This window comes from Urocitellus parryii, chromosome 7 (genome assembly GCF_045843805.1).
Source record: "Urocitellus parryii isolate mUroPar1 chromosome 7, mUroPar1.hap1, whole genome shotgun sequence".
Taxonomy (NCBI): domain Eukaryota; kingdom Metazoa; phylum Chordata; class Mammalia; order Rodentia; family Sciuridae; genus Urocitellus; species Urocitellus parryii.
The window spans coordinates 128,842,782-128,858,923 of record NC_135537.1 but is presented as its reverse complement, the minus strand read 5'-3'; the positions used below and the strand labels follow the sequence as shown (position 1 = coordinate 128,858,923).

The 16,142-nt window shown below is 36.5% G+C and overlaps 1 protein-coding gene across 2 annotated transcripts in view; it reads right to left on the bottom strand.

Moving 5' to 3' along the window:
• The window catches only part of Myh10 (myosin heavy chain 10), a 140,259-nt gene that overhangs the window by 59,586 nt on the left and 64,531 nt on the right, over positions 1-16,142 (bottom strand). For both annotated transcript variants that reach the window (XM_026390473.2, XM_026390474.2), the window contains exons 7-12: positions 11,198-11,261; positions 8,575-8,673; positions 6,076-6,219; positions 5,727-5,822; positions 3,932-4,050; positions 3,118-3,270 (exon numbers count right to left, since the gene is read on the bottom strand). In XM_026390473.2, the coding sequence (XP_026246258.1) occupies positions 3,118-3,270; positions 3,932-4,050; positions 5,727-5,822; positions 6,076-6,219; positions 8,575-8,673; positions 11,198-11,261 (675 nt within the window). The remainder of the gene's footprint in view (positions 1-3,117; positions 3,271-3,931; positions 4,051-5,726; positions 5,823-6,075; positions 6,220-8,574; positions 8,674-11,197; positions 11,262-16,142) is intronic.

Below are 16,142 nucleotides of genomic sequence, written 5' to 3'. Positions count from 1 at the left end.
TGTTTCCACACTGTTCACATGAGTAGCATGTATCCATAAATAACTTCTTTCATTATAAAAAGTGACTTTCAATTAGAAAGAATTTAATCAATCTCCTAGGAATAGACTTATGGCCTGAAAAAGCCGCTCAGATCTTCCACAGCCTGCAGAACTGTTCGTACTTGCTGTTTTAGAATGAGGTCATACTGGGAGGGCAGGGGCAGAGCCTACCTTGCTTTCTAACTAGCACATAGGACAAGCCACATAAATATTTAAGAGATTGCCTGATTGTGCTTATTCATACTTATATAAATGGATTTTGCTTTGCTTTATGATTGATTATGACATCTATTGCTGTATTAAGCCTGGACTACCTGCAACAGAATGTAATTCTTATTTAAACTACTGATTACATCTAAAAATAATTGATTTAAAAAGTTTTGTGGTGCTAGGGTCCAAACCCAGGGCCTTGCATATGTTAAGCATGCACTTTACCACTGAGTTACATACATTCCCAGAACAAAAGAATTGGTTTAGCAGAGATAGCTTTTACAGTGTTGAGATATGTTCCTACTATCCCTAGTTTTTCTAATATTTTGAACATGAAGGGGCACTGTATTTTGACAAATGCTTTTTCTGCATCTATTGAGATGATCATGAGATTCTTGTCTTTAAGTCTATTGATGTGATGAATTAAATTTATTGATTTCCATATGTTGAACCAACCTTGCATCCCTGGGATGAGCCCCACTTGATCATGGCGCACTAACTTTTTAATAAGTGTTTATATGCGATTTGCTAAGAATTTTATTGAGAGTTTTTGCATCCATGTTCATCAGGGATATTGGTCTGAAGTTTCTGTTCCTTGATGTGTTTTTTGTCTGGTTTTGGTATTAGGGTGATTCTAGCCTCATAGAATAAATGTGGAAGGATTCTCTCCTTTTCTATTTCATGGAATAATTTGAGAAATACTGATGTTAATTTTTCTTTGAAGGTCTTGTAGAACTCAGCTGAGAATCCATCTGGTCCTTCTTGATTGATAGACTTTTGATGGAATCTTCTATTTCATTGCTTGTAACTGATCTGTTTAAATTGTATACGTCCTCTTGATTCAGTTTGGATAGTTCTTATGTCTCAAGAAATTTCTTAATGTCTTCAATATTTTCTATTTTATTGGAGTATAAATTTTCAAAATAGTTTCTGATTATCTTCTGTATTTCAGTAGTGTCCATTGTGATATTTCCTTTCTCATCACAAATATTAGTAATTTGAATTTCTCTCTTTGTTGGTGTGGGTAAAGGTGTATCAATTTTATTCATTTTTTCAAAGAACCGACTTTTTTGTTTTGCCAATTTTTGAATTGTTTCTAAATTGATAATTCATGGTATAAAATTTAAAACATACAAGTGTTATTGAGTTGCACTGAAGTCAGTCTCTCTTCAACTCCTACTTGTTCTCACTATTGTCAGCTGATATCACCCATTTCTTGTGATTCTTCTGGAAATACTCTCTGTCCTCATACATGTGTGTATAAACTTGATTCTTTTTAACTTAATTTATCTTGGAGTCTTTCCATATTAGTATATAACCACTTTATTCTTTATATGGCTGCACAGCACTGCTCTGCCCATATCTCTGCATCACAATTAAAACTGAACCACTCACTCAGTGGTGGATATTGAGGCTTTTTTCATTCCTGTCTGATGACAAATTATGCTCATTAAACAGCTTTGTATTTTTTGCATGTATGTACCTTTTTCTGTCTGCATATTCCTATATTAATACATATTTCTCTTACTATGCCTTGTCTTCAGTACTCTCTTCGCAGTTTTCACTGTCTCTTCTTTTTGATTATTTTTGGAATTAACAAGAAGGTCGCCTCTTCTCTTCCTTCCCTTAAAATTCCTACTAATAGGTTTTAAACAAATATGTTTGATTTATAGATAAATATTGGGAAGACCTATACCTTTATGATGCTAAAATTTCCCATCAAGAACAGGGTATGTCTCTTTATTGTCTTGTTTTGTTTTTTGATAGCAGCCATGTAAAGTTGCCTTCATTTAAATCTTACCTGTTTCTTCTTAAAATTATTTTTAGGTATTTCATCTGTTTTTGGTGAAGTTGGGAAATGGGGGTCTTTTCTTTCATTTTTATCTTCTGGTGTTTATGTAGAAGAAGAAAGATTTTTTTTTTAAATGTAATTTGTACCCAGCAATTTTTTAAGATTTCTCAAGCTATTTACAAATCAATAAATCAATATATACTAAAACAATCTCTTAGAGTGGCAGTGTCCAGTCCAGTTCAGTGGATGAATTGCTTATCCCATTAATGGTTCAGTTTTTGTGAGGACAGACTGACTTAATAGTATTTTAAAGAAGTCCATTTTAAAATTAGACAATTCAGTACCCAATAGTGGCTAAAGTAATACACTCATTGCAAGAAAAGTCAATATTTGTGCCTTCTAAATCTATCAAAGAAAAGAGACAAACTACATCTATCATGATTCAGCTTGTATATGTATTTACAGAGATAAGGATACAAATTTTTCAAAGAGCAAATTTTATCAACCTTTCTGCAAATCCTTAACAGGTGTGTGACCGTAAACCTTTGCCATGTCGAAGGTAACTGGACAAACCTAGTCAGATCACTGATGCAGTGTACTATCAAACACGTGGACTCCGGCCATCATTCCTCCTCACTGCTTCTTTCCGACTCTTGTGCTAGGTCACCCTCACCCTGCCCCTGGTCTACCAAACTGGCCTCCTCGATGTTGCCCTACTTCTACTTTGGTGCCAGAATACATTCCATATCCTCAACTCCCTTCTCCCTTTGGTCAGCTCTGTTTAGACACACTGGCTTTCCAGCAGCTTCTAACCTTTGACAAATTTTCCCCTAAAGGTCCTCCCTGTTCTTCCTATCACAGCACCTTTCACTGTGTTAGCCTTTCACACACTGGGAACTGAGTAGCTGTTTGCCATTTATTGTCTGATTCTCTTCTAGAATGGCAGGGACTGTACCTGTTCATTTGTCATTATGCCCCTGGTGCCTGGCACTGAACCTGGTACGTAATAAGCCTTAACATTTGTTAAAAGAAGAAACAAAAAGAAATGTAGGAAGGAAGGAGAGAAGAAAGAATACCTCAAAAATTTCAAATCCAGCAATATCCAGGATTCCAATGAAAGATGCTCCCTGACGTTTGGTCCTATCCAGAGCTTTATTGATACGGTGAACGAGCCAGCGAAAGAGTCGCTCGTAGGTAGCTTTTGCCAATGCTTCTACTGCAAAATCTGCCTATAATTAAATAACATCAACCCATTATCCTGGAAACAGTCTCAACAAAGCATTTACCGTTATTATGTGAAGTTTATTGTTATCTAATACTCAAGAAGCCTGAAATGACATTTACTACTTAATCATGTCTCAATCTTACACATCAGTAGAAAGCATTATTAGTACAATTAAATGAAAACGGGGGGTTACTCATTTTAGGGAATAGGTAAAAATGCCCAGGGAAAATAAATTCTTCCCCAGACTCCTGGGGCTCTGAGCGATATTATCTATCTCATTAATTCTATTAGCTGGCACTTTGCCACCTTCCAACCTTCTTACACAACTATTAATGTATTTCTTAAAATAGTCCACAATTAAATGGTAAGTGCCATTCCCCTATTCTTGCTATTGTACAAGCACAGGAACAAGGTAATGGAGGTCTTGCTGCTAGTTTGGCTCCTAAGTTAAGATTTGTCTACTGGATTATTTGCCTCCCCTCCCCAGGACAACTAGAGATGATGTTTCAAATTCAAATATAAGCTACTGAAAAATGTACTCATTTAATACTAAGAAATATTCATGAAGTTTTCATTGATTCAGTTTGTGCATGTCAATCAGAAGGTCAAATGATTCCCACTTATCACTCCAGCAAATCTGAAATAACAATTAATGTTGAACTTACTTGTTCTTTGGTCTGGGCTTTCTGCACATAGTCTCGGCCGACCTTGATCCGAGGGGTAAGTATAGCCCGAGTAAACTCCATCACATTCATCCCAAGCAGATGGCAGAGTTTCTGTGCAACTGAAAGGTAAAACCCCTAAATACTCCATGTGTACTCAGGATGGAATCACAACACTCAACAAACACTTGACAAACTCTAGTGATTATTAAGCTGTTCTAAAGTTAGACAAATATTCGATGCCTGGCTTTTCTTTTTTTCTATAGACCATCAGAAACACATTTTCAAGTGTGTTTTAAATGTGTTTAGGTCTGATGAAAAATACCTTCCATTCTTCCACGGTAATCACACACCCATTTTTAAAAAGTGAGAGATAATGAGATAGCATCTGCCCTCCTTGCCTTCGGTGACCTGATCTTCTTCTCCCTATGGGTCATTTTATGACTTCAAAGCTAAGCTATGCAGGAGCACATCTGTCTCACTTTACGTCTTTCATTACTCTGCCAACAGTAATTTCACCATGTGGAAGCCACAGGGGGACACAGGCCCATAGGCCAATTCAACTACTCTGAATGGGCAAGATACATGTAAGGGTCAGGAAATGGTAACCATGACACAGCAAGAGAGGCAGGTCACTTAGAAGAGTATCACAGAATTAAATTGCAAATGAACCGTGAAATGGTTACAAAAAGGACTACTTCAAGGGGCAGATGATGTGACTTTATGTCAGCCTTCATGGGCCACGGTGCACAGTTATGGGATGAGATGACTTTCCCAGGTAGTCAGGCAGACCAGGCCATATCAGTGATGCCTGACTTTTCTTTTTTCCTTTATTAAGTTATTTATATATTCTAATTAGTTATACATATAGCAGAATGCAATTCATTTCATATCACACACATAGAGCACAATTTTTCAAGTCACTGGTTATACACAAAGTGTTTTCACACCATTCATGTCTTCATACATGTCCTTAGGGTAATAATGTCTAACTCATTCCACCGTCATTCCTACCCCCTTGTGCCATCCTTCCCTTTGCCCTATCTGAAGTTCCTCCATTCCCCCCATGCTCCCCACCCCACCCACCATCACCCTTATGAGTCAGCATCCTCATATCAAAGAAAATATTCGGACGCCTGGCTTTTCTTTTTTTCTATAGACCATCAGAAGCAATGTAGGAAAAATGTGTTTTAAATTTAAATCCATTTTGAACATTTACAAACTAGAGGATTTCCTATTAAAATGTAGATTCCTATCCAGCTTTGAAAATTCAGTTACGAGAATGCTCCTCAATTTATGATGTTCTGATAAACCCACTTTAAACTGAGACTGCATGGCTGAGTCTAGTCTACCTTAACATGTTTAGACACTTAAATTAGCCTACAGTTGGGCAAAATCATGCAACATGAATCCTGTTTTAGGACGATATACTGAATATCTCACATGGCTTACTGAATTCTGTATCACAAGTGGAAAACAGAATGATTGTATGGGTCTGCTTTCATATCGTTATAAGGTTGGACCACTGTAAGCTGAGGACCACCTGTGTGTTTGGCAACACCGGGGGTTTCCAGGTAGCTCTCTTCCAGGTGAGCTGTGTGGTCTGCTACAGCTTAGTTCCCTTCCCCTCAATTACCAATGCCTCTCCCATGTAAGCTGGGGACCATTCCCCGTCTTCCCTCAGGGTTGCCACTCTACTCAAGAGTCCTCAGGAAGCACATGTTCGTGTTTTTCATATGTTCTTAGCAAACATAAGAAGCCATTGAAATAGAAATAAAATCACTATTCATTAGTTTACCTGTATTTTCTGGCATAGAAGCTTGATCAGTATTTCTCTCCTTTTTGAAAGATATATTTCCAAACTGTAGCACTGAAGACACTACTTTAAGCATTGCTTCATGTTGATAAAAAGAAAAAAAAATTAATGAAAATATTTCACTAAAATGTAACAAAGACTTATTCTAATTTATTTTGTGCTACAAATTACTGTATGTGAAGTTTTTTTAGTAAAATTTGTCTTTGAGGAGTTCATAAAATTAAGGGCAGTTCTCATTAGTTTCCCACTCATTTTCTAGTTTAGGTTATTCACCCCAAACTTATTTGGCTTATGAAAGTGAGGCTGTGAATATTAGAGAAATCACACATACACAGGATCTCTTCGTGAGAAAAGCCCATTATGTGCATTGCTTCCATGGTCTCCTGAAAGTTATCCTTGTCTTGTTGTCCCGGAATAGGGATATAGCCGTTGGAGAGAAATCTGTAGTTATTAAATCCTTCAAGGAGTAAATCAGCTGAAAGGAAATACAACAGAATAAAATTCGATAAATACTCATAAACAGACTAAAGCACCCCTGCAATCGACTGCTGGTGTCTCCGAGGAGAAGTGGGGTTCACTATCCAACCTATCACCAGCACATGCTTTTTCCCATCCAACCCATTGCCTGCACATACTTTTTCTTTATATGTTCATGTAAACACATGAACAGACAAATCTGTGAGCAACAAAGGCAGGAGCTTTCAGGATGGTGATTTGTACAAAATTATATTTCATACTGGATAGCTGGGAAATGATGCAAACTTTCCAGATAAACTTTATTTACTCTTGAGTTATTCAGATTTAAACATTTTTAGCCATCTTTTTAAGGAAAGCTTTAAAACTCATGCTTTTTCTTTATAGCTTACCTCAAACATTATGGGGTCTATATGAAAACTATCTAGATATTCAAGTTCTCAGCCCCATAAAGGCCCTGAAAAACTCTTTCACCAGGCCAGTTTGTTTAAATAATGATTTTTTTTTTTTTTTTGGTGGTACTGGGAGTGGAACCCAGGGCCCTTCCCATGCTAAGCATCTGCTCTACCAGTGAGCTACATCCATGTCTTTCCAAGCCAGTTTGTTTAGTGGTTACTTTGTCTTCAGACCAGGCCAGTTTGTTTAAATAATGATTCTTTTTTAAAATTTTGGCACTGGGGATTGAATCCAGAGGTGCTTTACTATCAAGGTACATCCCTAGCTATCTCCCACCTCTGATCTTTTTTTTGAGACAGGGTCTCGATTAAGTTGCTGAGGTTGGCTTCAAACTTGGGATTCTCTTGCTTCAGCCTTCAGAGTCTCCTGGATTACAGGTATGTGTCACCATACCTAGCTAATGACAGATATTATAATGGATATAACTAGTAACTATGGCACTCTAGGACCCTGAGTTAGGGAGCACTTATTCTTTTGACAAGTGTGCTCAAGGATGCACAAGGACATTTCTCAGGAGTCCTCCGAACAGAGAGGGTACTTATCCCCTTAACAGATGTGCAAATGTGCCCCCAGTCTTCCTTGTAATTGGCTATCTTGCTGTCCTGCAGAGGGCTTCTGCTGATAACACCTTCCCTCTGATTCTCATTACATCATGTTTAATTTCTATTAGGTACTGCCTGCTTTCTTTTTCTACCTCCTTTCAACACTCTGATCATCTTTTTAAAATTCATTCCTGGTGCAGAGTTATTATCAGTCGGAAAGCCTGAGGGTTTTATTCTTATCATACAGCACAATTATAAATTTTTAGTCTCTCCTAGGCACCCACTCTGTGTATTTGTTGCTTATGTATTTCCTCTGCAGGTTTTCTCTAGTTAATTTTTGAGTTCAATGCTTTTAGAGATGCCTTTGGTTGACCCAAGCCTAGTCCCCAGAGAAGTTCTACTTTATATATGTCTACTATAATATCCAGATAACAATAATCATGGAGAAACAACACTGAATTTGAGACACAGAAGAGATTGAAACATTATACATCTTCTCCCTGCCTCAAATATTTCTGACTCAGCAAAATTCTCACCCTGACCAGAAATTTTTTAACCACATCCAATCCTAAGCTTCTAGTCCTTGTGATTTATGACAATAAGAAAATAAATACCCACCATTGGATCTTTCTAGTATTAGTGCAAGCATAATCTATATTTAAGTATAAATCTAAGAATAAAAATGTTTATTCTACTTCACTTTATTAAGTAAATATATTTTTGCTTACCTTTCTACTTATAAGTGTTTTTTTAATTTTTAATTTATTCTTTATTTAACGGTAGAATGTATTTTGACACACCATACATACATAGAGTATAACTTCCCATTTTTGTAGAGTTACACTGGTTGTGTATTCACATAAGAACACAGGAAAGTTATGTCTGATTCTTTCTACTATCTTTCTAATTCCCATCCCCCTCCCTTCCCTTCATTCCCTTTTGTCTAATCCAGTGAACTTCAATCCCCTCCCCTCTTGATGTGAGTTAGCATCTGCATATCAGAGAGAACATTTGGCTTTTGTTTTTAGGGGATTGGCTTATTTTACTTAGCATGACATCTACTAATGTTGAACATGACATCTAAATGTTGAAACAGAATCTCATAAACATGCATCATTTTCTTCTGATTTAAAAATCTTAAAAAGAAATAAAAGTACAATGTAGAACAACCTACCACTTACAGTATTTACTCCATGATGTGGAAGTTCAGTTTCATTTTCATTCTCATGATTTAACCAGCTAGAGATTTGACACGTGTATAAAACCACTATTTCCTGAGATTTTCCTTTCTCAAAAAAAATTCAACATTAGAAATGATATTTTACTAAATATAGGTAGGAAGGACCCTTGTCACTTACACTTCAGGTGTTCACCAGCTCCAGATAACAACTGGTAAAAGATATGAAAAGTACGCTCATCTTTTGCTTGACGAACAGCACGAGACTTTTCCAGAAGGTCTGAGCAGAGATGGTTAAGGATTATTAAAAGGAGGTCCTCTTTTCGTGTTTAGACAAATTTTAATTTACAAAATGTTTTTTCTTGGATATATATCAACTATACTGTAATAAACCATTCTACAGGATTATATTTTGTATCTGAATAAAGACAATACATACAATTTGTGTTTCTCATGAATCTAGAATTACCAGGTTAGGAGGGAACTTAAAAAAGATGGGAAGGTTGTGGGGTGCTTCTCTTGCCCCACCCTACCCTCCTCCTGCTAACTTTGATACATTTAAAGAACACAACACTGTACAAGGGATGGTCGGAAGCTATTAAAAGTGAATTACAAGCCAGGCGTGGTGGCACATGCCTATGATCCCTATAATCCCAGCAGCTTGGGAGGCTGAGGCAGGAGGATCTGGAGTTCAAAGCCAGCCTCAGCAAGGGTGAGGTGCTAAGCAACTCAGTGAGACCCTGTCTCTAAATAAAATATAAATAGGCCTGGGGATGTGGCTCAATGGTCAAGTTCAATCTCAAGTACCCCCCCCCAACTGTACCCAAAAAAGTGAATTACAATTGTTTAGGGCAGGAAAAGCTCTATCATACTAGAATTAATATCACAGTTTTACAAATAAAGAAAGCAAGGTACAAAGAAATTGGTCAAAATAACATAGCTAATGTGTTATAGAGCTAGGAACCAAAGCTTGGTGATGTGCTTGACTCTGCTACTATGAGAGCTCCCTTATTGAGAACCTCGTATCTCTTAGATGCTACCCTCTCTAATCCAGCCCCTCCAGTAACTTTTCCAAGTGCCTTGAGATGTGGCTATGATTGAATGATGACTCTCACTGGATTCTCCACTGGCCTTCCCTTGGCTGAGTTGAAACCACTGAGGTAGGAGTGCCTACAGCCTGCTGACACCTACCGCCTTCTGGCTGGCCTTCCTGGAGGCAAGCAGCTGGACCAAACTCCTGCATTTCAGACTATCACCCACCTGCCTGTGGATTTAGGGCTCAATCCAAGGCTGGCTGGGCCCTCTGTCCACTGTGTGCGGAAGCTCCAAAAACATTTATGGGTAACAGTCACTCTGGGCTCTTGCCAACTCTATTTCACTGCTTTGCAAGACAACTGTCTCTTCTAAAGTAAACCTTCCCTGTGTCCACCAAATGAATTAATTTGGCATGTGCCAAATAGCCTGAATATTTTAGCCAGACTATCCCAAACATCCTCCACATTTAGTGAAAAATAAATTGTGTTAGACCAGTATGAAGTGTGTGTGTATGTACGTGTATGTGGTGCACACGTAGGTTTCTGGCTTTGAAAGTACAAATAAGATACCATTTTTTTTAAAAAAATATTTTTTGAAATACTGAGGGATTAAACACAAGGGCATTTTACCATTGAGCTATATCTCCAATCTTTTTATATTTTATATTTTTATTTTTTTGGAATCAGGAATTGAACCCAGGGGTATTTAACTACATCAAGTCCTCCTTTTTTTTTTTTTCTTTTTTAAATTAAAATTTTGTATTTTGAGACAGGGCCTTGCTAACTTACAGAAGCTGGCTTTGAACTTGAGATCCTCCTGCCTTAGCCTCCCTAGCCACTGGGATTACAAGTGTGTGCCACTATGCCTGGCTTAGATTACTGTTTGCTAAGGTGCTGAGCTGGCCTTCATCCTTCGATCCTCTGACCTTGGGCCTCACCTGAGGGGCAGAAACAATATATTTCTATTACTGGAAATTATTCTAATAATCATCAGGCAACTGTCATCTGTATCCCTTCTAATTTGCACACTATTATTCAGATTCCTTTCTGTTATAACATCTCTATCTCATTTGTTTTATATATTCCTATTATTTCTTAAGACCATTCCAAGCATGTGACATTTCTTAGGAGTATTCTATATATTTGATATTTTATTTTATTTTTGGGGTACCAGGGATTGAACACAGGAGCACTTGACTACTGAGCCACATCCCTAGCCTTATTTTGTATTTTATTTAGAGACAGGGTCTCACTGAGTTGCTCAGTGCCTTGCTCTTGCTGAGGCTGGTTTTGAACTTGCAATCCTCCTATCTCAGCTTCCTGAGCTGCTGGGATTACAGGTATGTGCCACTGTGCTTGGCATTTTATCTTTTCCTCTAGCTAAATCACTCTAACTCCATAATCTTACAAGGCTTCTTTTGCTGCGTACATGTTTATCCTACTAAGATTAGAGGCAGATGGTAAAACACAGTGACCATGACAATAGCTGCTGTGTAGCTGCAGTAACACTCACCTAAATGCCTCACCACACAGGCCATGGGGCTCTCCACCTCCCGGGCCCACAGGTTGGGACATGGCTTTAACAATCATCAACAACAATATCCACACCACTCGAGTTCACATGCAGTAGCTGAAAGCCTTTGCCCATGTCCTACTGTCTCCGGGTGAGTCTTCTCACCTGCACAGTGGGATGACGTCACCCAGGGTTGCTGAGGGGCTGTGGAAAGACTGGGTCCTTATTTTGGACAAAGCAATTATGAAAAAGGATACATGTTTCAATGTTGGCCCCAACAATATAGCCAGTTACATCAAAGTTGATCCGAATAAACTTTCCCTGAAAATAAATGTAAAAAAGAAAATTGAAAATAAATAAGAACACTAATGATCTGAGATTATTGAAATAATAAGAAAAAGTGTCCTTCCCTGGACCCAACCATAAATTGGCTACCAAAATAGATCTTATATACTGTTTCAAAATTTTTTAAAAAGCTGCAATAAGTATCAAAAAATCAACAATAAGATAAAGACAACCTTCCCAGGCTATAACAAAATAAAACTAGTAATGTTAACACAAAGAGAGTAATGAACACTAGTCATTTAGAGATTTTAAAAGCTTTTCTACTAAGTGATCTGAGATAGAAGATTTTAATAGCTTTAAAAGAATACTATTCCAGTCTCATCAAAAATCTGATTAATATAGGTGATTTCTTAGGAAAATAGAAATTCATTCAAGAAAAAATATGAGAAAATTGAAATAGGCCATAATAATAATGACAAAACCAATTACTTCTTTAAAAATGCTCGACTGGTTTTGTGAAAGAGTTTTGACATTTTTTTAAAGGAACATTTGACTCCCTTACTATATAGCTGTCTCAGGGAAAAAGAAAGTAATTATTTCATAGTTCATTTTATAAAGTTTTTATAACACTGAGTACCCTAATTGGTAAAAGATAGTACTCCCCAAAAAGCAAAAGAAAAGCCCAAATTGTTAGAGATAGTACAAAAAAAAAAAAAGCAAAAGAAAGCAAATATATCTAACTCACAAATATAACTTTAAAGCCCAAATTAAACATTTTATAAAATGAAGAAACATGATCAAGACGGCTTATTCTGGGACTGTTAAGAAGGGCTGATCCTAGTAACCATATGACCACGTGAACAGTTGAGGGTTTGGAGGGCTCCTTTTGAGGAAATTAACAGGCTCATTCTAAACTTTGAGGGAAAATGAAGATGACTTATTAGAGTAATTACAATTTTGAGAAAGAGAAGCAGAGTTGAAGGACTTCTACTACTTGATTTCAAAAAGCTATAAATTTATTAGGATGGTGTGATATTGGTATAAGGACAGAGATAGAGATTAACAGAACAGAACAGAGTCAGGCATGGTGGCACATGCCTGTAATCCTAGTGATTTGGGAGGCTGAGGCAGGAGGATTGCAAGCTGAAGGTCAGTTTCCCCAACTTAGCGAGACCCACTACAACTTAGTGAAGCTTAGTATTAAAGTATCCTTGGGTTCAATCTCCAGTACCAAAAAATAAAATAAACAACAAGAAGAGAACAGAGTTCAAAAGCAGACCATCCACATAAGGTCAATTCATTTTCAATAAGGATGCCAAGGTTATTTAATAGATGAAGGATTTTCAATAAATGGTGCATGAAAAATGGGCAAAATGAAGCAAAATAAACAAAAAGAGCATAGACCCTTACCTCATATTATATATAAAAATATTAACTCAAAATATATCATAGATCCAAACATGAGTTAAAACTATAACACTTCCTAAAGAAAACAACAGAAAATCTTTATGACTGAAGTTTTAAACAAGGATTTCTTATAAAGTAAAAAGAGTAAACCATCAAATTTTTAAAAATGATAAGATGGATTTATTCAAACTTAACATTTCTATTCTTCAAAGGACCCTGTAAAGAAAATGAAAAGAGAAGCCTCAGACTGGAAAAGAATATTTGAAGGACTTGTTCCCATCATATAAAAAGACCTCTCACAACTCAACAGGAAGACAAACTAGTAAAAAAATTAGATGAAAGATTTAAACATATACATCATCAAAGAATATAATGGGGCTGGGCAGGGTGCTGCATGCCTGTAATCCTAGTGGCCTGGGAGGCTGAAGCAGGAGGATTGCAAGTTAGAAATCCAGCTTCAGCAACTCAGTAAGTCCATAAACAATTTAGCAAGACCCTGTCTCAAAATAAAAAAATAAAAACAGGCTGGGGATGTGGCTCAGTGGTTAAGCATCCCTAAGTTGAATCCCTATTACCAAAAAAAAAAAAAAAAAAAAAAGTCAATAAATTTAAGAGAAGATGCTCAATTTTATGAGTAATGAGAGAAATCCAAATTCAAATGGCCACAATGAAATACCACTACATATCAACCAGGATGGCTATACTTTTAAAGAAAGACCAGCAAGGATACAGTACAACCAGAGAACTCTCATACAACCCTGGTGAGGATGTAAAACTGTTCCTGCAGAAGAAATTTGCCCAGTTTCTTATAAAGTCAAACTTGGTTACTATATGACTGAGCAATCCTACTCCTTAATTACCCCAGAGAGACAAAGCATGTGTACACCCAGACTTGCACATAAATATTCATAGCCACTTTATTTTCTAATAGTCCCCAATTAGAAATAACCAAATGCCCATCAACCTGTGTAAAAATAAAAAATTATGGCCTATTCATACAATGGAATATTATTCAGCAATAAAAAAAACAAACCAGTGATTGAACCCAACAATATGGCTAGACTAAAAAACATTATGCCATGTGAAAGAAGCTGGACATAAAACTAAAGGCTTATGGGGCTGGGATTGTGGCTCAGCGGTAGAGTGCTTGCCGAGCATTCGACCCAGGTTCTATCTCCAGCACCACATTAAAATAAAGGTATTGTGTTATGTCCATCTACGCCTAAAAAATAAATATTAAAAAAAAAAAGCTAGGGCTGGAGATGTGGCTCAGCGGTAGCGCGCTAGCCTGGCATGCGTGCGTTCCGGGTTGGATCCCCAGCACCACATACCAACAAAGATGTTGTGTCCGCCGAGAACTAAAAAATAAATATTAAAAATTCTCTCTCTCTCTCCTCTCTCACTCTCTCTTAAAAAAAAAAAAAAGCGCTAAAGGCTGATGTAATAGGTATAGTAACATCCTTCTGGGCAATTCCATTATTCTTATTATTCTAATCAATTTTATTTTAGTACAGTTGGTAATGATAAAGATGAACAAATTTCTTAGATAATGAAACAACAAAATGTTTCATGATTCAGAAAAAATAATAATACTCCATACCAGATATTTGCTTTATAAAATGGTCTAATGGATTTATATGGTAATTATAAGAGAATGAATTTTGTCTTATTTTAAAAACAAGTATATTTTGTCTTTGTTCCTTAGAAGACCCCTAAGAAAGAACAAAGTTAATAAACTATTAGTCCATAAGAACAGTTAGAACTGTTCAAGAAAGAAACACAAAAACTAAAATTGGGTCCTGATGTTGTAAGTGAGGGTTAAAATTCTTTATAAATTTTAAACAGCTGTATCAGCTATACAATACCTCATTGAGTTAATTAAGAACTGCTATTTTAAGAGACAGTAGTCAAAAGACAATGTTATTATTCTCATGCTGCAAAAGATACATTGCAAACAGAACTGCCCAAGCAAATACTTTCTCAAACTTCTCATTTTAACACTGCAGAAAGGTTAATCAAAATCATACAGTGTCATTTAATTCTTATAAAATTCGTTATATCCAGTAAAACACACAGCTTTCTCCAACCTGTCTGACTTTCATACTGAATATATCTCAGAATAGCTATTTAAACTTTCAAGTCTTTACTTTTGCTTTACCATCTTAGATAAAACGGAAGTTCGAAATACATTAAAAAATAAAAAATTAAAAAAAAAGAAAAATTATTTGGGCCATAAGACAAAGTTTATTACACAGATTACTTTGAACTCTTAACAACTTTAAAACTAAACTTAAATGCTATTCATTTTATATTTAGTGAATTTAATTTCCCCTTAGTTCATGGAAAATTATAAATTAGGAAAAAATGTTAGAGTCAAAGGAGAAATGGCAGAAAATTAGGGTTTGGGCCATCTGAATAGGTAACCTATGAAGAAATGTTCCAGAATAATTTAGACATGTGGTCACCTACTTGGAAAAATAAATGAAGTCTCTTACTTTCTCACCAGCTCCCTAGCCAAATGTACTTTTCAAAACTGTGGTTGCTCTATCCCTTACAGTAAGTGAAAAGAGCCAGGCAGAGTTTAGGATATAGGAGGAAGGAGAATGTTCCCACTCTGCTTCTTCTCTATAGCCCCAAAGAAGCAAGTATCTCTGAAAATAGTATATACAGTAACTAATAGCCTCAGTTATAAGCCAAACCTCTAGAGCTGATTCTGTTTTGAAAACACTTTAACAAAACAAAAACCTTATAAAGTAGAAAAATGATCACCTCTATGCTAAGCAACATTTATGCTCAGATATTTTATAAGATAAAAGAGCCAAAGGCTTTGACATATGATAAAGTGAAATTTCAGCACCAAAGAGAAAGACTTTACTGACAATCCTCAAATAACCTAGGGTTTAAATAGTCCCCTTAATGTTGGACATGGTAGCAAATTAGGTGAGAAGCAGGCCACAAAATGTGACATCACTTCAGTGTGAGACAGTCGAGGACTTGTGTAGATGAGCAAATAGGACTCTTCATTTTCCTTAGTGGGGAGTTTGGAGGAGGAATAAAATCTGTAAGTTAAAAAACTTCTTCTCGGGGCTGGGGATGGGGCTCAGTGGTAGAGTGCTTGCCTGGCACGAGTGAGGCACTGGATTCGAACCTCAGCATCACATAAAAATAAATAAATAAAAATAAAGGCCTTGTGTCCACCTACAACTAAAAAATAAAAAATAAAAAACCTTCTCATATTAATAATAAAGGCTCGGGCTGGGGATGTGGCTCAAGCGGTAATGAGCTCGCCTGGCATGCGTGGGGTGCTGGGTTTGATCCTCAGCACCAGATTAAAAAAATAAATATGTTGTGTCCACTGGAAACTGAAAAAATAAATATTAAAAAATTCTCTCTCTTAAAATAAATAAATGCTCTTTAAGAATTAATTAATTTTTGCTGAAAATACCCACTCCACATTTGATTTTCATAAAGGTTAGATTATGGTACTCAGAATATTCAACCAGAACCTCA